The sequence below is a fragment of the Cherax quadricarinatus genome, chromosome 24, assembly GCF_038502225.1.
Source record: "Cherax quadricarinatus isolate ZL_2023a chromosome 24, ASM3850222v1, whole genome shotgun sequence".
Taxonomy (NCBI): domain Eukaryota; kingdom Metazoa; phylum Arthropoda; class Malacostraca; order Decapoda; family Parastacidae; genus Cherax; species Cherax quadricarinatus.
Window position 1 is genome coordinate 952,149 of NC_091315.1, and position 22,507 is coordinate 974,655.

General features: G+C 42.1%; 1 protein-coding gene across 1 annotated transcript in view; it reads left to right on the forward strand.

The window, feature by feature from the left end:
• LOC128692676 (15-hydroxyprostaglandin dehydrogenase [NAD(+)]) overlaps window positions 1–22,507 on the forward strand; it is a 60,589-nt gene that overhangs the window by 31,797 nt on the left and 6,285 nt on the right. The window contains exon 4 of the mRNA XM_070088150.1: window positions 11,542–11,715. Within this exon, the coding sequence (XP_069944251.1) occupies window positions 11,542–11,715 (174 nt within the window). The remainder of the gene's footprint in view (window positions 1–11,541; window positions 11,716–22,507) is intronic.

Consider the following 22,507-nt stretch of genomic DNA (forward strand, 5'->3'; position numbering starts at 1 on the left):
TAAAACCAATATTGCAAACTAGAAATACCGCAGGAAATAGCAAACAAGAGGACTCCAATAGCAATAGTGAGGATAAATTACCAAAAACAACTGGTGGGAGCTCCATTGTTGGTGCTAGGGAGGATAGGAATAAGACAGGGAAACATGCACCAACAGGGAATACAGTCACAGAAACCCAAGGCAAACGGAAACCAAGCCTGTGCACATACTATGCACTTGGTATCTGCTGGCATGGGAAATCTGGAAAAACAGATGGGACATGCAACTATGACCACCCTAGAAAATGTCATGTCCATATGACAACAGGAAAATGCAAACTCCCTTCCTGTAAGCTTTTTCACCCTGAAATGTGTACCTCTTCAGTACAGGAAAGACTGTGCTATAACTTAAATTGCCAGGCATACCATCTAAATGGGACAAAAAGATACAAAACATCCAGGCCATGGGAAAACCTGGGTAGCCACAGCCACTCAAGAGGGAGAGGTTTTTTAGTGCCAGGAAGGAAAAAAAACTGGCAGGAAATGGCAGAAATCGTACACCAAATCCAGTCATTCCTGGAGTGGAACCACAGTCGATGGCCTCCACTCCAAACCAACAGATACAGATACTAATGCCGGAAAAAAAATCCCCCCCCAGTACCAACAATACCACCAGTCCGATAACATTCTTCTTTGCAAATATACAGGGTCTAAAGCCAGCAACAAACAAAATACCTTTCATCCGTGGACTGCTTGCAGAGGCAAAGGCAATGTTCGCGGCTTTCACTGAGACCCACATAAAGGATCACTTGGACAACGAAATATGGATCCCAGGTTACAACCTATACAGATGTGACAGAGTGAACAGGCAAAAGGGGTGGGTTGGCCTGTACATTGCAGAGTCACTTGTTTGCACAGAACTGCTTAATGCCTCAAATGACGTAGTGGAAGTTTTAGCAGTAAAGGTCGAGAACCAAAACCTAGTCATTGTGGTAGTCTACAAGCCTCCGGATGCAACTTCCCAGCAATTCCAGGAACAGCTGTTAAAAATTGACCACTGTCTGGAAAATCTTCCAGCTCCTGCACCCAACATCTTGCTCCTGGGGGATTTCAACTTAAGGCACCTAAAATGGAGGAATATAGCAAATAATATTGTTGCAGAAATAACACCAGGAGGCAGCTCTGATGAAAACTCACACTCACACGAGCTTTTAAATCTCTGCACAAAATTCAATTTAAACCAGCAAATAATAGAGCCTACTAGACTGGAGAATACACTAGACCTCATATTCACTAACAATGATGATCTGATAAGAAATGTCACCATATCAAAAACAATATACTCAGATCACAACATAATTGAGGTTCAGACATGTATGCGTGGAGCCCCAGACCGACAAAATGAGACTAGTCACGAGGGAGCATTCACCAAATTCAACTTCAATAACAAAAACATAAAGTGGGACCAAGTAAACCAAGTCCTAACCGATATAAGCTGGGAAGATATACTAAGCAACACAGACCCAAACTTATGCCTAGAACAGATTAACTCGGTGGCACTCGATGTATGCACAAGGCTTATTCCTCTAAGAAAAAGGAGGAGTAGATGTAAAATAGAAAGAGACAGGCGCTCCCTTTACAGGCGACGGAAAAGAATAACAGAGCGGCTAAAAGAGGTCAATATATCTGAAATGCGCAGGGAGACACTGGTCAGAGAAATAGCAAGCATCGAACTTAAGCTAAAAGAATCCTTTAGGAGTCAGGAATCGCGGGAAGAACTAAAAGCCATAAATGAAATCGAAAGAAACCCAAAGTATTTCTTCTCCTATGCCAAATCAAAATCGAGAACAACGTCCAGTATTGGGCCCCTACTTAAACAAGATGGGTCCTACACAGATGACAGCAAGGAAATGAGTGAGCTACTCAAGTCCCAATATGACTCAGTTTTTAGCAAGCCGCTAACCAGACTGAGAGTCGAAGATCAAAATGATTTTTTTATGAGAGAGCCACAAAATTTGATTAACACAAGCCTATCCGATGTTATCCTGACGCCAAATGACTTCGAACAGGCGATAAATGACATGCCCATGCACTCTGCCCCAGGGCCAGACTCATGGAACTCTGTGTTCATCAAGAACTGCAAGAAGCCCCTATCACGAGCCTTTTCCATCCTATGGAGAGGGAGCATGGACACGGGGGTCGTCCCACAGTTACTAAAAACAACAGACATAGCCCCACTCCACAAAGGGGGCAGTAAAGCAACAGCAAAGAACTACAGACCAATAGCACTAACATCCCATATCATAAAAATCTTTGAAAGGGTCCTAAGAAGCAAGATCACCACGCATCTAGAAACCCATCAGTTACACAACCCAGGGCAACATGGGTTTAGAACAGGTCGCTCCTGTCTGTCTCAACTATTGGACCACTACGACAAGGTCCTAAATGCACTAGAAGACAAAAAGAATGCAGATGTAATATATACAGACTTTGCAAAAGCCTTCGACAAGTGTGACCATGGCGTAATAGCGCACAAAATGCGTGCTAAAGGAATAACAGGAAAAGTCGGTCGATGGATCTATAATTTCCTCACTAACAGAACACAGAGAGTAGTCGTCAACAGAGTAAAGTCCGAGGCAGCTACGGTGAAAAGCTCTGTTCCACAAGGCACAGTACTCGATCCCATCTTGTTCCTCATCCTTATATCCGACATAGACAAGGATGTCAGCCACAGCACCGTGTCTTCCTTTGCAGATGACACCCGAATCTGCATGACAGTGTCTTCCATTGCAGACACTGCAAAGCTCCAGGCAGACATCAACCAAATCTTTCAGTGGGCTGCAGAAAACAATATGAAGTTCAACGATGAGAAATTTCAATTACTCAGATATGGTAAACATGAGGAAATTAAATCGTCATCAGAGTACAAAACAAATTCGGGCCACAAAATAGAGCGAAACACCAACGTCAAAGACCTGGGAGTGATCATGTCGGAGGATCTCACCTTCAAGGACCATAACATTGTATCAATCGCATCTGCTAGAAAAATGACAGGATGGATAATGAGAACCTTCAAAACTAGGGAGGCCAAGCCCATGATGACACTCTTCAGGTCACTTGTTCTATCTAGGCTGGAATATTGCTGCACACTAACAGCACCTTTCAAGGCAGGTGAAATTGCCGACCTAGAAAATGTACAGAGAACTTTCACGGCGCGCATAACGGAGATAAAACACCTCAATTATTGGGAGCGCTTGAGGTTCCTAAACCTGTATTCCCTGGAACGCAGGAGGGAGAGATACATGATTATATACACCTGGAAAATCCTAGAGGGACTAGTACCGAACTTGCACACGAAAATCACTCATTACGAAAGCAAAAGACTTGGCAGACGATGCACCATCCCCCCAATGAAAAGCAGGGGTGTCACTAGCACGTTAAGAGACCATACAATAAGTGTCAGGGGCCCGAGACTGTTCAACTGCCTCCCAGCACACATAAGGGGGATTACCAACAGACCCCTGGCAGTCTTCAAGCTGGCACTGGACAAGCACCTAAAGTCAGTTCCGGATCAGCCGGGCTGTAGCTCGTATGTTGGTTTGCGTGCAGCCAGCAGCAACAGCCTGGTTGATCAGGCTGTGATCCACCAGGAGGCCTGGTCTCAGACCGGGCCGCGGGGGCGTTGACCCCCGGAACTCTCTCCAGGTAAACTCCAGGTAAACAGGGAGGCAACAATGAGTCATGGTATGGGATGAGGTATCACAGTGGGCACTTGTGACGAGCGGGGTCCCACAGGGGTCAGTCCAAGGACCAGTGCTATTTCTGGTATATGTGAATGACATGATGGAAAGGATAGACTCAGAGGTATCCCTGTTTGCAGATGATGTGAAGTTAATGAGGAGAATTAAATCAGATGAAGACCAGGCAGGACTTCAAAGAGACCTGGACAGGCTGGACACGTGGTCCAGCAACTGACTTCTTGAATTCAACCCTGCCAAGTGCAAAGTCATGAAGATCGGAGAAGGGCAAAGACCGCAGACAGAGTATAGACTAGGTGGCCAAGGACTGCAAACCTCGCTCAAGGAGAAAGATCTTAAGGTGACCATAACACCAAGCATGTCTTCGGAGGCACACATCAACCAGATAACTGCTGCAGCATACGGGCGCCTGGCAAACCTGAGAATAGCGTTCTGATACCTTAGTGAGGAATCGTTCAAGACACTGTACACTGTGTACATCAGGCCCATACTGGAGTATGCAGCTCCAGTTTGGAACCCACACCTGGGCAAACACATCAAGAAATTAGAGAAAGTGCAAAGGTTTGCAACAAGGCTAGTTCTGGAGCTCAGGGGTATGTCCTACGAAGAAAGGTTGAGAGAAATCAGACTGACGACATTGGAGGACAGGCGGGTCAGGGGAGACATGATAATGACATACAAAATACTGCACAGAATAGATAAGGTAGACAGAGACAGGTTGTTCCAGAGAGAGGACACAGAAACAAGGGGTCACAATTGGAAGCTGCAGTCTTAGACGAGTCATAGGGATGTTAGGAAGTATTTCTTCAGTCATAGAGTCGTCAGGAAGTGGAATAGCCTAACAAGTGATGTAGTGGAGGCAGGAACCATACATAGCTTTAAGACGAGGTATGACAAAGCTCTGGAAGCAGAGAGAGAGAGGACCTAGTAGTGATCAGTGAAGAGGTGGGGCCAGGAGCTTTATCTCGACCCCTGCAACCACAATTAGGAGAGTAAAATTAGGTGAGTATACACACACACACACACACACACACACACACACACACACACACACACACACACACACACACACACACACACACAGAATGAGCACGTACAGACAGGAACCAGAGTCACAGAAGGAGAGGCAATGGGAGGAGGAAAGGGCAAAATCAGTGTTTATCCATGGGCTTCAGGAGAGAGAGGAAAGGACACACACTGAAAGACGGCAGGCAGAATGAAAGGAGATTGAGAACATCATCACAGAAATAGGTGAAAAAGACATGGATGAGATTGTAAATTTTCAGAGAATAGGGGGGAACTTGAAGGGGAGAAAACAACCGATTAAGCTGATTCTCAGGACAGAAACAGTGTGGAACAGGATCCTCCAAGAGAAACCATGGTAGAAGTACTCAGCAGAGTACAAGAGGGTGTTCCTAGACAGAGACAGAACACAAACAGAACAACAGCAGCTGAGGGAGAGGACAAAAAAAAGCAAAAGAAGCTAGGCAAGGTGACAAGGACGGAACCAGCAGAGGTCAATCAGAGCAGGCCTGAGCAGCAAGGGCAAACACACAAAGAACCATCCTCAGAGCCCCTCAACCTATCACACCATCCCAACACAAACTAAAAACCTTACTCACAGCTTCCACCCAACACCCAGTTATAGAATCCCACAGTACACTACCAGGTCTCCCACCCTCACAGGTGCCCCAAACCACAGTATTGGAGAGAAAACTAAAGGTATGGTACACAAATGCTGATGGAATAACAAATAAGTGGGAGGAGTGGCATGAAAGAGTCAAAGAGGTATCACCGGACGTCATAGCTCTCACAGAAACCAAGCTTACAGGTATGATAACAGATGCCATCTTTCCAATGGGATACCAGACCCTGAGGAAAGACAGAGGGAACAGGGAGTGGAGGAGGGGCACTGTTGATCAAAAATCGATGGAATTTTGATGAGCTGGAGAGAGAAGACAGCGGAGAAGCAAGTGATTACATATCACGAATGCTTCACTCTGGAGGTCCCAAAGTGGTAATGGCAGTGATGTATAACCCACCACAGAACAGCAGGAGGCCAAGGCAAGAGTATGATGAGAGCAATAGAGCGATTGTTGACACACTGGCTGCAGTGGCCAGAAGAGCTCATGCATGCAGGACAAAGCTTCTGATCATGGGTGACTTTAACCACAAGAAGATCGATTGGGAGAGCTTGGAGCCACATGGGGGCCAAGATACATGGAGGGCTAAGATGATGGAGGTGGTACTGGAAAACTTTATATACCAACACGTAAGGGACACTACAAGAGAGAGAGGAGAGGATGAACCAGTATTCACTTTGAGTAGTGCAGATATTGAGGACATCACATATGAAAGACCCCTGGGGGCCAGCGATAATGTGGTTTTAAGCTTCGAATACACTGTAGAGCTGCAAGTGGAGGGGGAAGCAGGAAGGCCAGGGCAAATTGAGCCAAACTACAAGAAAGACAACTACACGGGAATGAGGAACTTCCTGAACAGGGTTCAGTGGGACAGAGAACTGGCAGGGAAGCCAGTTAATGAGATGATGGAATATGTAACAACCATGAGCAAGGAGGCTGAGGAGAGGTTTGTACCCAGGGGTAACAGGAATAATGAAAAAGCCAGGATAAGCCCATGGTTCACCCAAAGTGTGCTAGGGAAGGGAAGAATTGCAGAAGGCAAAGGACCCAGGAGAATAAGGAGAGCAGTCGTAGAGCCAGAAATGAATATGCACAGATAAGAATGGAGGCCCAACGACAATATGAAAACGACATAGCAGGAAAAGCCAAATCTGACCCGAAACTGTTATACAGCCACATCAGGAGGAAAACAACAGTCAAGGACCAGGTAATCAGGCTAAGGAAGGAAGGAAGAGAGACAACAAGAAATGACCATGAAGTATGTGAGGAACTCAACAAGAGATTCAAAGAAGTGTTCACAGAGGAGACAGAAGAGGCTCCAGAAAGACGGAGAGGTGGGGTACACCATCAAGTGCTGGACACAGTATACACAACTGAGGAAGAAGTGAAGAGGCTTCTGGGTGAGCTAGATACCTCAAAGGCAATGGGGCCGGATAGCATCTCTCCATGGGTCCTGAGAGAGGGAGCAGAGGTGCTATGTGTACCCCTAACAACAATATTCAATACATCTATCGAAACAGGGAGATTGCCTGAGGCATGGAAGACAGCAAATGTAGTCCCAATCTTTAAAAAAGGAGACAGACATGAAGCACTGAACTACAGACCAGTGTCGCTGACATGTATAGTACGCAAAGTCATGGAGAAGATTATCAGGAGAAGAGTGGTGGAACACCTAGAAAGGAATGATCTCATCAACAGCAGCCAACATGGTTTCAGGGATGGGAAATCCTGTGTCACAAACCTACTGGAGTTCTATGACATGGTGACAAGAGAGAGAGGGGTGGGTGGATTGCGTTTTCTTGGACTGCAAGAAGGCGTTTGACACAGTTCCACACAAGAGATTAGTGCAAAAACTGGAGGACCAAGCAGGAATAACAGGGAAGGCACTACAATGGATCAAGGAATATTTGTCAGGAAGACAGCAGCGAGTCATGGTACATGGCGAGGTGTCAGAGTGGGCACCTTTGACCAGCGGGGTCCCACAGGGGTCAGTTCTAGGACCAGTGCTGTTTCTGGTATTTGTGAACGACATGACGGAAGGAATAGACTCCGAAGTGTCCCTGTTTGCAGATGACGTGAAGTTGATGAGAAGAATTCATTCGATCGAAGACCAGGCAGAACTACAAAGGGATCTGCAGAGGCTGCAGACCTGGTCCAGCAATTGGCTCCTGGAGTTCAACCCCACCAAGTGCAAAGTCTAGGGCGCCAGAGACTACAAACCTCATTCAAGGAAAAAGATCTTGGGGTGAGTATAACACCAGGCACATCTGAAGCACACATCAACCAAATAGCTGCTGCAGCATATGGGCATCTAGCAAACCTCAGAACAGCATTCCAACATCTTAATAAGGAATCATTCAGGACCCTGTACACCGTGTACGTTAGGCCCATATTGGAGTATGCGGCACCAGTTTGGAACCCACACCTAGCCAAGCACATAAAGAAACTAGAGAAAGTGCAGAGGTTTGCAACAAGACTAGTCCCAGAGCTAAGGGGTATGTCCTACGAGGAGAGGTTAAGGGAAGTCGACCTGACGACACCGGAGGACAGGAGAGATAGGGGGGACAGGATAACGACATACAAAATACTGAGTGAAATTGACAAGGTGGACAAAGACAAGATGTTCCAGAGATGGGGCACAGCAACAAGGGAACAGAGTTGGAAGTTGAAGACACAGATGAATCACAGGGATGTTAGGAAGTATTTCTTCAGCCACAGAGTAGTCAGGAAGTGGAATAGTTTGGGAAGCGATGTAGTGGAGGCAGGATCCATACATAGCTTTAAACAGAGGTATGATAAAGCTCACAGTTCAGGGAGAGTGACCTAGTAGCGGCCAGTGAAGAGGCGGGGCCAGGAGCTAGGACTCGACCCCTGTAACCTCTACTAGGTGAGTACACACACACATACATACATATCAACCAGATAACTGCTGCAGCATATGGGTGCCTAGATAAGATTTCGTTTGGATTTTTAACCCCGAAGGGTTAGTCACCCAGGATAACCCAAGAAAGTCAGTGCGTCATCGAGGACTGTCTAACTTATTTCCATTGGGGTCCTCAATCTTGTCCCCCAGGATGCGACCCACACCAGTCAACTAACACCCATGTACTTATTTGCTACCCATGTACTTATTTGCTGCTAGGTAAACAGTACAACAGGTGTAAGGAAATGTATCGAAATGTTTCCACCCGCCGGGAATCGAACCCGGGCCCTTCGTGTGTGAAGCAGGAGTTTTAACCACCAGGCCACCGGGCCACCCTAGCAAACCTGAGAATAGTGTTCCGATACCTTAGTAAAGAATAGTTCAAGACTCTGTGTGATAAATGGTTTAAAATCGACAAGTTGAAGATGGAGACACTTATGCAACATATGGGAATCTATAAAAATTCCCATATGTTGCATAAGTGTCTCAATCTTCCAGACTATGTTCACAATGTACTTCAGGCCCATACTGGAGTATGGCGTCAGGTTAAGCTACCCTAGATCAATTTAGGTTAAGTTTGGTTGATTTCCTTAGGTTTATTATGTTTTTAGCCATTTTTATAGCAAAATAGCACTATATTTTCAGTACTGTAATGCCAACTTAATATTTAAAAAATCGAGCCGTAATTAATGACTGAAATAGGGCAAGTAGCGGTCGCAGACTGCTGATTTATCTAATGCAGTCTGTTTATAGGGACTCCATAAAGCTTTCATGCTTATACATTTATTGTCACCACTAAATTTCTTGTCCCCCTCCTATTAATTATTGCAAATAAAACTGTTAATGTAGTTTTGTATTACTGTCTCTTCATATAAACATTATTAATATACATTGCTTTATTACTAAATATAAGCATTATGTTTATTGTTACATTAAGACAATTATATTAAACATAGAATTCAAATAATATAACTTCATCTTTACAATGTCAATCAGTTTTAAAGTAATTATGCCTGGCAGTTATCCTACAGCCTAAATGACACTCATATAATTGAGAGGCTTTAAACACAATGAACCAACCAAACAATGTGAAGTGGAATTTAACCCTTTCAGGGTCTAAGGCCAAAATCTGAAGTGATGCCCCAGAGTCCAAGAAATTTTGAAAAAAAAAATTATTTTTTCTTACAGAATTAAAGATAATATTTTTGTGAAGGTAATAAAACCCCCCAAAAAAAAAAATTCTGATCAGTACTTACCAAGATACAGCGGCGGGAAGTTGACCCAAAATGACCGGGTGGCGGCAACATCAGTGACTTCCGCAAAATCCCATTTTTTTATTTTATGTTTTTTATACTTTTTTCTTGTCTTTTCTAATTTTTTTCTTTTTCTAATAACATTTATGGCCTATGAGACCAGTATAATGTATATTGTATAAGTGTACACTCATTGTATTCAACACAATAACTGCACTAATTTGTTTATCATTATATTGCTTACAAAACTTGTTTACAAGTTTATTGTAAACAAAATGATGAAAATATTAGTGCGGTTATTGTGTTGAATACAATGGTACCATATAGTACTATATGGTACAATGGTGCCATAGGGTGCAATTGTACCATATAGTACAATTATACCATATGGTACAATGGTACCATATGGTACAAAATGGTATAATGGCACATGATACAATTGTACCATATGATACAATGGTACCATATGGTAGAATATGGTACAATGGCACCAAATCTTTCAATGGGCTGCAGAAAACAATATGAAGTTCAACAATGAGAAATTTCAATTACTCCGATATGGTAAACACCAGGAAATTAAAACTTCATCAGAGTATATAAAACAAATTCCAGCCACAAAATAGAGCGAAAAACCAACATCAAAGACCTGGGAGTGATCATGTCGGAGGATCTCACCTTCAAAGACCATAACATTGTATCAATCGCAGCTGCTAGAAAAATGACAGGATGGATAATGAGAACCTTCAAAACTAGGGATGCCAAGCCCATGATGACACTCTTCAGGCCGCTTGTTCTATCTAGTCTGGAATATTGCTGCACACTAACAGCACCTTTCAAGGCAGGTGAAATTGCTGACCTAGAAAATGTACAGAGAACCTTCACGGTGCGCATAACAGAGATAAAACACCTCAATTACTGGGAGCGCTTGAAGTTCCTGAACCTGTATTCCCTGGAACACAGGCGGGAGAGATACATGATTATATACACCTGGAAAATCCTAGAGGGACTAGTACTGAACTTGCACACGAAAATCACTCACAACGAAAGCAAACGGCTTGGCAGATGATGCAACATCCCCCCAATGAAAAGCAGGGGTGTCACTAGCACGTTAAGAGACAATACAATAAGTGTCAGGGGCCCAAGACTGTTCAACTACCTCCCAGCATACACAAGGGGGATTACCAATAGACCCCTGGCAGTCTTCAAGCTGGCACCGGACAAGCACCTAAAGTCGGTACCTGACCATCCGGGCTGTGGCTCGTACGTTGGATTGCGTGCAGCCAGCAGTAACAGCCTGGTTGATCAGGCTCTGATCCACCAGGAGGCCTGGTCACAGACCAGGCTGCGGGGGCGTTGACCCCCGGAACTCTCTCCAGGTAAATGTTGTAAATAGTGCAGAGGTGACATTAAAACAATATCAAAGATGGACAACACAAACCCGCTACCATTGTAGCATGCTCCTCACATAGCGATGAATTCGTTTACTGACATGGTCTTGGGAATGGAACTCCGTCATTAAGTGAGGAGAGGCTATATTTATTAAGAAAAGGTTTATCCCACCAGGCACTTTATTACAATATAATTAGCCGAGTTGTGAAGTTTTGAAATTATTTCAGCAGTAATGATGAAGTGCGAGACTCCTTGACCTTAACATTGATATTATGCTTCATAATACCCTTGAAATTCCAAAAAGAAATTATTTTTTTTTAAATTTAGAATACTAGCCTTCTAGTTTTAGAATTGATTAGCTATGTGTTAATTAAAATTCAGATTATGAATCCCCTCCAGCTCTTCAGAAGCCTGCATTTTTCCTCTGGATGGCTAAGCTAAGATGTTGGAACAGAAATACGGGGAAATGAGACCTGGTTGTGGGCTGGGCCATGGGGTACGTTGACCTTCCGAAACTCTGTTCAGATAGATTCTAGTTAGACTGGCCCATTGATTGTTTATTCCATGGTACAAACAATATTACTATGTGTGTTTCAGGGTGGGTGCATGCGGGGGACGCTGCTGGCATTGGAAAGGATGGGCGTGAACAAGGGCGGTGGTGGGGGCATTGTGGTCAACATCTCCAGTGTTGCAGGTCTTAAGGCAACACCTCTGGGACCTGTCTACACCTCCACCAAGCATGCTATCGTTGGTCTCACCAGAAGCTTAGGGGTGAGTACAAGTCTCCCGTCAAGGATTGGTGACCTTTACAACAAGTTGATATGTGAAGAGAGACAGTTCAGAAATAGATTTTAGTTTAGACATTTCACTCATAATTGAGCTTTCTGAATATCTCTTCATTAAGTGCTTGATATGCATTTTTTTTTAATTGTTTGGGCATGTTAACATTCTTGACTGCATGTTTATGTAGATTTCAATGAAAAGCTCTTGACTTGAGTCATCTATCTGGAGATGCTCATGGAGGCCAGGGAATTCCATGGAATTGTTACATTCGTTCATTATGAATTTTCAGCATATACCTCACAGTACATATATATGTTGTGCTTAATAACCTGAACTTACCGGATGTGCCAAACTCCCTGAAAATTAGACTTTTTTCCCAAATTTTTTTTTCCAGAATGATAGATAATTTTTTCATTGACAATGATAAAGATTTTTATTTTTGAACTGAACCTAACTTAGAAACCTCACCTAACCTAACTTAAATTAGCAAATTTTTTTTATCATAGATGAGTCTAAATTTATTTAATGTTGCTTCAGATCATTGATATATGTTTTATTCGTTATGTTCAGACTGATTTCCACTGAATTATGGCAAAAGCAAATTTTCATTCTACTAATTCAGCTAATTGTGCTAGTTGGCCAAACTCGGCGATTCAGCACAAAATTATATATAAATATATATATATATATATATATATATATATATATATATATATATATATATATATATATATATATATATATATATATAGATATATATATATATATACAGTGGTCCCTCAATAATTGTCCAGCCTGAAAGTCGTCCATTTCAGAAATAGTCCTGTTTTTTCGTCAAAATATTGGCTCGGAAATGGTCCGGTAACTCGCTAATAGCCCTTCGTCCCAGACGCGTATGCACGGTCTGAGTGGCCTCGAGCCGCCTCAGCCTTTCCTTCCCAGCCAGTGTGCCATTGTTTACAAGTGAGCGACGGTCCCCTCACGTGCTCCAGTGAAATATTTCATAATATTTCATTTATTTTAGTGCTTGCAAGTTATTTAAGTGCTAAATAAGCTACCATGGCTCCAAAGAAAGCTCCTAGTGCCAAGCCTTTGGTAAAGAAGGTGAGAAATACGATTGAATTTAAGAAAAACATCATTGAACAATATGATAGTGGCGTACGTGTGGGTGAACTGGCCAGGATGTATAACAAATCCCGTACAACCATATCTTCCATCATAGCCAAGAAAAAGGAAATCATGGACGCTGTTGTTGCAAAGGGGGTAAATATGCTGACAAAAATGAGATCAGTACTTGAAGATGTTGAGAAGTTATTATTGGTGTGGATAAATGAGAAACAATTAGCAGGAGACAGTCTTATGATGTCGCTTATTTGTGAAAAGGCTAGGCAGTTGCATGACGATTTGGTAAAGAAATTGCCTGCAACTAGTGATGATGTGAGTGAATTTAAGGCTAGCAAAGGCTGGTTTGAGAGATTTAAGAAGCGTACTGGCATACACAGCGTGGTAAGGCATGGTGAGGCTGCCAGTTCGGACCACAAGGCGGCTGAAAAATATGTGCATGAATTCCAGGAGTACATAAACAGTGAAGGACTGAAACCTGAACAAGTGTTCAATTGTGACGAAACAGGCCTCTTTTGGAAGAAAATGCCAAAGAGGACCTTCATTACACAAGAGGAAAAGGCAATGCCAGGACACAAGCCTATGAAAGACAGGCTGATGCTAATATTCTGTGCTAATGCTAGTGGGGATTTCAAAGTGAAGCCATTACTAGTGTACCATTCTGAAAATCCCAGAGTGTTCAGGAAAAACAATGTTATGAAGAGTAAATTGTGTGTGTTTTGGAAATCTAATAGTAAGGCATAGGTCACGAGGGAAATTTTTGTAGAGTGGTTCAACGAAGTGTTTGGCCCTAGTGTGAAGAATTACCTCCTGGAAAAGAAATTGGATCTCAAGTGCGTGCTAGTAATGGACAATGCACCTGCTCATCCTCCAAACTTGGATGACCTAATTCTGAAGGAGTTTGGGTTCATCACAGTAAAGTTCTTGCCCCCGAATACCACTCCTCTCCTCCAACCCATGGACCAGCAGGTCATTGCAAACTTTAAAAAACTCTACACCAAAGCAATGTTTGAAAGGTGCTTGAATGTGACCTCAGACACTCACTTGACCCTACGAGATTTTTGGAAAGAACATTTCAGTATTCTCCATTGTGTAAGCCTTATAGGGAGGGAGTGACTACCAGGACTTTGAACTCTGCTTGGAGAAAATTGTGGCCAGATTGTGTCCACAAGAGGGATTTTGAAGGGTTTGGGGCTGACCCTGATGAGCCTATGTCAGTTGTTAAATCCATTGTGGCACTGGGGGCTTCCATGGGGTTGGATGTGAGTTTGGAGGATGTGGAAAAGTTGGTGGAGGACCACAACAAAGAGCTAACCACTGAGGAGCTGCAAGAGCTTCAGCAGGAGCAGCAACAGATGGCAGCTCTGAATCTTGCTGCAGAGGAGGAGGAAGAGAGATGGAGGAAGGTGCCTTCTTCAGAAATTAAGGAGATTTTTGAAATGTGGGGTAGGATGGAAAGATTTATGGAGAAACATCACCCAGAGAAGAATGTTGCAAGCCATATCGGCAACTTGTACAGTGACAGAGTCTTGGCCCATTTTAGGGAAGTTTTAAAGAGACGCCAGAAACAGAGCTCTCTGGACAGTTTTTTTGCGAGACAGGACTCCAGTGACTCTCAAGGTGGTCCTAGTGGCATTAAGAAACAGAGAAGAGAAGTAACCCCAGAAAAGCAATTGGTACCCAAGGTGTTGATGGAAGGGGATTCCCCTTCCAAACAGTAATTCATCCAATCAGTCTCCTTCTCCAGTCTTCCATACACAAAGAAGAATCGCCAATAAAGGTAAGTGTTATTCTGTTAATGTTTAATTCATCATGTGCCACTGTATTGTTTATGTACTACATCTATATTTCATGTAAAAAAAATTTTTGTTTTAATACTTCTGGGTGTCAGGAACGGATTAATTGAATTTACATTATTTCTCATGGGGAAAATTGATTCGTAAATCGTCCATTTCGATAATAGTCCCACTTCCAGGAACGGATTACGGACGATTATTCAGGGACCACTGTATGTATATATATATATATATATATATATATATATATATATATATTTCAAAAAGTCGGCCGTCATGCACCGAGGCAGGGTAACCCAAAAAGAAAGAAAATCCCTAAAAAGAAAATACTTTCATCATCATTCAACTCTTTCACCTCACTCACACATAATCGCTGTTTTTGCAGAGGTGCTCAGAACACAACAGCTTAGAAGCATATACGTATAAAGATACACAAAAACTCAAACTTTCTGGACTCACTCGAAACGTAGATCAGTCAGACAAGAAGTACTCGTCTAGCCAGACTACCATAGAGAGGCCTTTACATATCCCTCCAAACTGCCAATATCCCGAACCCCTCCTTTAGAGTGCAGGCATTGTACATCCCATTTCCAGGACTCAAGTCCGGCTATATAAAAATAACTGGTTTCCCTGAATCCCTTACTAAATATTACCCTGCTCACACTCCAACAGACCGTCAGGTCCCAAATACCATTCATCTCCATTCACTCCTATCGAACACACTCACGCCCGCCTGCTGGAAGTCCAAGCCCCTCACCCACAAAACCTCCTTTACCCCTTCCTTCCAACCTTTTTGAGGATGACCCCTACCCCACCTTCCTTCCCCTACAAATTTAAATGCTCTCCATGTCATTCTACTTTGATCCATTCTCTCTAAATGGCCAAACCACCTCAACAAACCCTCTTCAGCACTCTGACTAATACTTTTATTAACTCCACACCTTCTCCTAATTTCCACACTACGAATTTTCTGCATAATATTTACACCACACATTGCCCTTAGACAGGACATCTCCACTGCCTCCAACCGCCTCCTCGCTGCTGCATTCACAACCCAAGCTTCACAGCCATATAAGAGTGTTGGTACTACTATACTTTCATACATTCCCTTCTTTGCCTCCATAGATAACGTTTTTTGTCTCCACATATACCTCAATGCACCACTTACCTTTTTTCCCTCATCAATTCTATGATTAACCTCATTCTTCAGAAATCCATCCGCCGACACGTCAACTCCCAAGTATCTGAAAACATTCACTTCTTCCATACTCCTCATACAACCACCCAGGGAGGTACTACCGTCCTGCCAAGTGAGTGTAAAACGAAAGCCTGAATTGTTTTACATGATGGTAGGATTGCTGGTGTCTTGTCTGTCTCATAAATATGCAAGATTACAGGTATGTCTTGCTACTTCTACTTACACTTAGGTCACACTACACATACATGTACATGTTTATTTATACACACTCATCTGAGTTTTCCTTGATTTTATCTTAATAGTTCTTGGTCTTATTACTTTTCCTTTTATACCCATGGGGAAGTGGAATAAGAATCTTTCCTCCATAAGCCATGCGCGTTGTAAAAGTCAACTAAAATGCTGGGAACAATGGGCTAGTAACCCCTTTTCCTGTAATAATTACTAAAAAGAATAAGATACAGTGGTCCCTCAATTATCGTCCTTAATCCACTCTTGGAAGTGGGACTATTATCGAAATAGACGATTTTCGAATCAATTTTTCCCATAAGAAATAATGTAAATCCAATTAATTCGTTCCAGACACCCAGAAGTATAAACAACAATTTTTTTTTTTACCTAAAAGATAGATTTACATGCGCAAAAGAATGAACATTCAACATGACAGTTAACTTTATTGAAGGCTGTTGTTGATGAATGGAAGACAGGGAGGAGGAGAGGGAAGAGAGGTTATTGTTTGGAAGAGGAATCCCCCTCCATAAGGACTCTAGGTCACTTCAGGGGTCACTTCCCTAGCATAAATATAGATTTACATGCAGAAAAGAATGCCAAATAAATGTAAAACACTAATAAAATGTATAAATGAACATTGGCAATAGGGGTAGTTGATGAGTGGAATGGTCTGCCTAGTAGGGTGATTGAAGCTAAAACATTGGGTAGTTTCAAATTTAGGTTGGATAAATACAAAAGTGAGAGGGGTTGGATTTGAGTCGGTCTTGCACCTGAGCTTATTGCTAGGATAGCATTTGTTCTGTTAGTGGGTTGGATTTGTGAAGGACCAGCCTAGTATGGGCCAACAGACTTATTGCAGCATTCCTCCTTTCTTATGTTCTAAAAGCTATGGCTTGGGTAGTTTCAAATTTAGGTTGGATAAATACACGAGTGAGAGGGGTTGGATTTGAGTCGGACTTGCACCTGAGCTTATTCCTTGGGTAGCATTTGTTCTGCTAGTGGGTTGGATTTGTGAAGGACTGGCCTAGTATGGGCCAGCAGGCCTACTGCAGAGTTCCTCCTTTCTTATGTTCTTATTGAAGACTTGTTTGTGTGAGGGAGGGATGGTAAGTTTATTGTTGGAGAATATGACACTAATATCAACTCTACAGCTTATTTATCTATCACAATTCAACTAATATGACATAATAAACAATATTAATAACGTAGAAACATGGAATATACTCTAGAATGAATAAATAAGTCATTACGTATGTCACAAGAGGTGTTGTGTTGTGTTGTTGTTGGGTATATATGGGCCACTGAGAGTAAGCCGTCCATAATGGTGGTGAAGCAGCAGCTGAGGCAGCGGTGTTTTCTGTAGCCCTATATAACTCCAACAACATTGGAGGAGCTGGTAGAATCACTGAATCACTAAAGAAGGAACCCTCTACCACCATCACTATGACCTTTTACCACTATTACAACTGTTACCACCATCACTACTACCTTCTACCACCATCAACCACTATCACAACTGCTTCCACTCTACCAACGCCACTTTTGTATTTTTCTACAAACTTTTTCATAAATTATATGTTTTTCTCACATTCTTTACCAAAGGGCTGGCACTAGAAGCTTTCTTTGGAGCCAAGGTAGCTTATTTAGCACTTGCAAGCACTAAAATCAATGGAATATTATGAAATATTTCGTAGGAACAAGTGAGGTGGCCCGGTGGCCTGGTGGCTAAAGCTCCCGCTTCACACACGGAGGGCCCGGGTTCGATTCCCGGCGGGTGGAAACATTTCGACACGTTTCCTTACACCTGTTGTCCTGTTCACCTAGCAGCAAATAGGTACCTGGGTGTTAGTCGACTGGTGTGGGTCGCATCCTGGGGGACAAGATTAAGGACCCCAATGGAAATAAGTTAGACAGTCCTCGATGACGCACTGACTTTCTTGGGTTATCCTGGGTGGCTAACCCTCCGGGGTTAAAAATCCGAATGAAATCTTATCTTATCTTATCTTAGGGGACCATCACTCACTGATAAACAATGGCACACTGGCTGGGAAGACAAGCCTAGGCAGCTCAGAGCGTGAGTACGCATCCCAGATGCAGGACGATTAGCGAGTTAATGGACCATTTGCGAGCCAATGTTTAGATGAAATAATGAGACTATTTCCAAAATGGACGACTTTCAGGCCGGACGATTATTGAGGGACCACTGTATATTTATACATATATATATATATATATATATATATATATATATATATATATATATATATATATATATATATATATATATATATATATATATATACATATATATATATATATATATATATATATATATATATATATATATATGTATAATATATATATATATATATATATATATATATATATATATATATATATATATATATATATATATATATATATATATGTTGTGCCAAATAAGCAGAACTTGCGATTTTGGCTTAAATAGCAACGTTCATCTTGCCAAATAGGACAAGTAAAAATTTGTGTATGCAATAATTTCGCCAAAATCATTCTGAACTTAACGAAAAAAACATATTTCACTGTGTTTGTTTGCTATTAAATTATTGTAAAAAAATCTAAAATGTATTTAGTTGGGTTAGATTAAAATAAATTGCTCTTGTTATAATAAGGTTAGGTAAGTTTTCTAAGATTCTTTTGGTGCAAAATTAAATTTTTTTACATTAACATTAATGAAAAAAATATATCTTTAAATGTATAAGAGAAAATTTCAGAAAGGACTTAATTTTAAATGAGTTCTTGCTAATTGACCAGTTTTACATATTCGGCATGACATACAGTGGTCCCTCAATTATCATCCTTAATCCGTTCCTGGAAGTGGGACTATTATCGAAATGGACGATTTTTTGAATCAATTTTCCCCATAAGAAATAATGTAAATCCAATTAATTCGTTCCAGACACCCAGAAGTATCAACAACAATTTTTTTTTACCTAAAAGATAGATATACATGCACAAAAGAATGAACATTCAACATGACAGTTACCTTTATTGAAGGCTGTTGTTGATGAATGGAAGACAGGGAGGAGGAGAGAGGGAAGAGAGATTATTTGGAAGGGGAATCCCCTTCCATAAGGACTCTAGGCACTAATAAAATGTATAAATGAAATTGGTAATAGGGGTAGTTGGTGAGTGGAATGGTCTGCCTAGTAGGGTGATTGAAGCTAAAACATTGGGAAGTTTCAAATTTAGGTTGGATAAATACACGAGTGAGAGGGGTTGGATTTGAGTCGGACTTGCACCTGAGCTTATTGCTTGGGTAGTATTTGTTCTGTTAGTGGGTTGGATTTGTGAAGGACTGGACTAGTATGGGCCAGCAGGCCTGTTGCAGTGTTCCTACTTTCTTAAGTTCTTATGTTCTTATTTAACATCACACTTACCAGTAGGGTGATAGAGGCTAGGACCTTGGGTAGCTTTAAGAAAAGATTGGACAAATATATGAGTGGGAGAAGCTGAGTTTGATTTGTGTCATTGGGTACAGGAGTAAATTCTTGGGTAGCTTTGGGTAGAGGTCATTTTGATAAGGACCTGCCTTGTATGGGCCAGTAGACCTGCAGTGTTCTTCCATTGTGATGTTCTTAGTGGGAAGGATTGTAAAGGACCTGCCCTGTATGGGCCAGTAGACCTGCAGTGTTCTTCCATTGTGATGTTCTTAGTGGGAAGGATTGTAAAGGACTGGCCTAGTATGGGCCAACAGGCCTACTGCAGAGTTCCTCCTTTCTTATATTCTTATTGAAGACTTGTTTGTATGAGGGAGGGATGGCAAGTTTATTGTTGGAGAATATGACACTAATATCAACTGTACGGCTTATTTATCTATCACAATTCAACTAATATGTCATAATAAACAATATTAATAACATAGAAACATGGAATATACTCTAGAATGAATACAATAAGTCATTACGTATGTCACAAGAGGTGTTGTGTTGTGTTGTTGTTGGGTATATAAGGGCCACTGAGAGTAAGCCGTCCATAATGGTGGTGAAGCAGCAGCTGAGGCAGCGGTGTTTTCTGTAGCCCTATATAACTCCAACAACATTGGAGGAGCTGGTAGAATCGCTGAATCACTAAAGAAGGAACCCTCTACCACCATCACTATGACCTACCACTATTACAACTGTTACCACCATCACTACTACTTTCTACCACCATCAACCACTATCACAACTGCTTCCACTCTATCACCACCACCTTTGTATTTTTCTACAAACTTTTTCATAAATTATATGTTTCTCACATTTTTACCAAAGGGCTGGGACTAGAAGCTTTCTTTGAAACCAGATGAGTTGAATCATAGAATTGATGAGTGGTGCACTTAGGAGTCTGTGGAGACAAAGAACTTTGTCCTTGGAGGCAAAGAGGGGAATGTATGAGAGTATAGTTTTACCAACGCTCTTATATGGGTGTGAAGCATGGGTGATGAATGTTGCAGTGAGGAGAAGGCTGGAGGCAGTGGAGATGTCATGTCTGAGGGCAATGTGTGGTGTGAATATAATGCAGAGAATTCGTAGTTTGGAAGTTAGGAGGAGGTGCGGGATTACCAAAACTGTTGTCCAGAGGGCTGAGGAAGGGTTGTTGAGGTGGTTCGGACATGTAGAGAGAATGGAGCAAAACAGAATGACTTCAAGAGTGTATCAGTCTGTAGTGGAAGGAAGGCGGGGTAGGGATCAGCCTAGGAAAGGTTGGAGAGAGGGGGTAAAGGAGGTTTTGTGTGCGAGGGGCTTGGATTTCCAGCAGGCATGCGTGAGCATGTTTGATAGGAGTGAATGGAGACAAATGGTTTTTAATACTTGACGTGCTGTTGGAGTGTGAGCAAAGTAACATTTATGAAGGGGTTCAGGGAAACCGGCAGGCCGGACTTGAGTCCTGGAGATGGGAAGTGCAGTACCTGCACTCTGAAGGAGGGGTGTTAATGTTGCAGTTTAAAGACTGTAGTGTACAGCACCCTTCTGGCAAGACAGTGATGGAGTGAATGATGGTGAAAGTTTTTCTTTTTCGGGCCACCCTGCCTTGGTGGGAATCGGCCAGTGTGATAATAAAAAAAAAATAATAATAATATATATATACACCTACCATCCGACTTACGACCGAGTTCGGTTCCGAGAAACCGGTCGTAAATCGAAATGGTTGTAAGTCGAACTTTACTACTGAATATCAACAAAACATTTTTGTAATGACTTTATTTTATTGTTTTATTTTGGTATTTCATGTTTTACTTTACTTTTTATGTTGTTAGTACTGTATTTTATACTGTAAGGTTTAGGATAAACACTGTGTACAACACAAATAGTTGTTTATTTCCCAGAAATTTGGCATAAAAAACACGGTCGTAAGTCGAGTGGTCGTAAGTCAAGCAGGTCGTAAGTCAGATGGTAGGTGTATATATATATATATATATATATATATATATATATATATATATATTTTTATTTTTATTATCACACCGGCCGATTCCCACCAAGGCAGGGTGGCCCGAAAAAGAAAAACTTTCACCATCATTCACTCCATCACTGTCTTGCCAGAAGGGTGCTTTACACTACAGTTTTTAAACTGCAACATTAACACCCCTCCTTCAGAGTGCAGGCACTGTACTTCCCATCTCCAGGACTCAAGTCCGGCCTGCCGGTTTCCCTGAATCCCTTCATAAATGTTACTTTGCTCACACTCCAACAGCACGTCAAGTATTAAAAACCATTTGTCTCCATTCACTCCTATCAAACACGCTCACGCATGCCTGCTGGAAGTCCAAGCCCCTCGCACACAAAACCTCCTTTACCCCCTCCCTCCAACCCTTCCTAGGCCGACCCCTACCCCGCCTTCCTTCCACTACAGACTGATACACTCTTGAAGTCATTCTGTTTCGCTCCATTCTCTCTACATGTCCGAACCACCTCAACAACCCTTCCTCAGCCCTCTGGACAACAGTTTTGGTAATCCCGCACCTCCTCCTAACTTCCAAACTACGAATTCTCTGCATTATATTCACACCACACATTGCCCTCAGACATGACATCTCCACTGCCTCCAGCCTTCTCCTCGCTGCAACATTCATCACCCACGCTTCACACCCATATAAGAGCGTTGGTAAAACTATACTCTCATACATTCCCCTCTTTGCCTCCAAGGACAAAGTTCTTTGTCTCCACAGACTCCTAAGTGCACCACTCACTCTTTTTCCCTCATCAATTCTATGATTCACCTCATCTTTCATAGACCCATCTGCTGACACGTCCACTCCCAAATATCTGAATACGTTCACCTCCTCCATACTCTCTCCCTCCAATCTGATATTCAATCTTTCATCACCTGATCTTTTTGTTATCCTCATAACCTTACTCTTTCCTGTATTCACCTTTAATTTTCTTCTTTTGCACACCCTACCAAATTCATC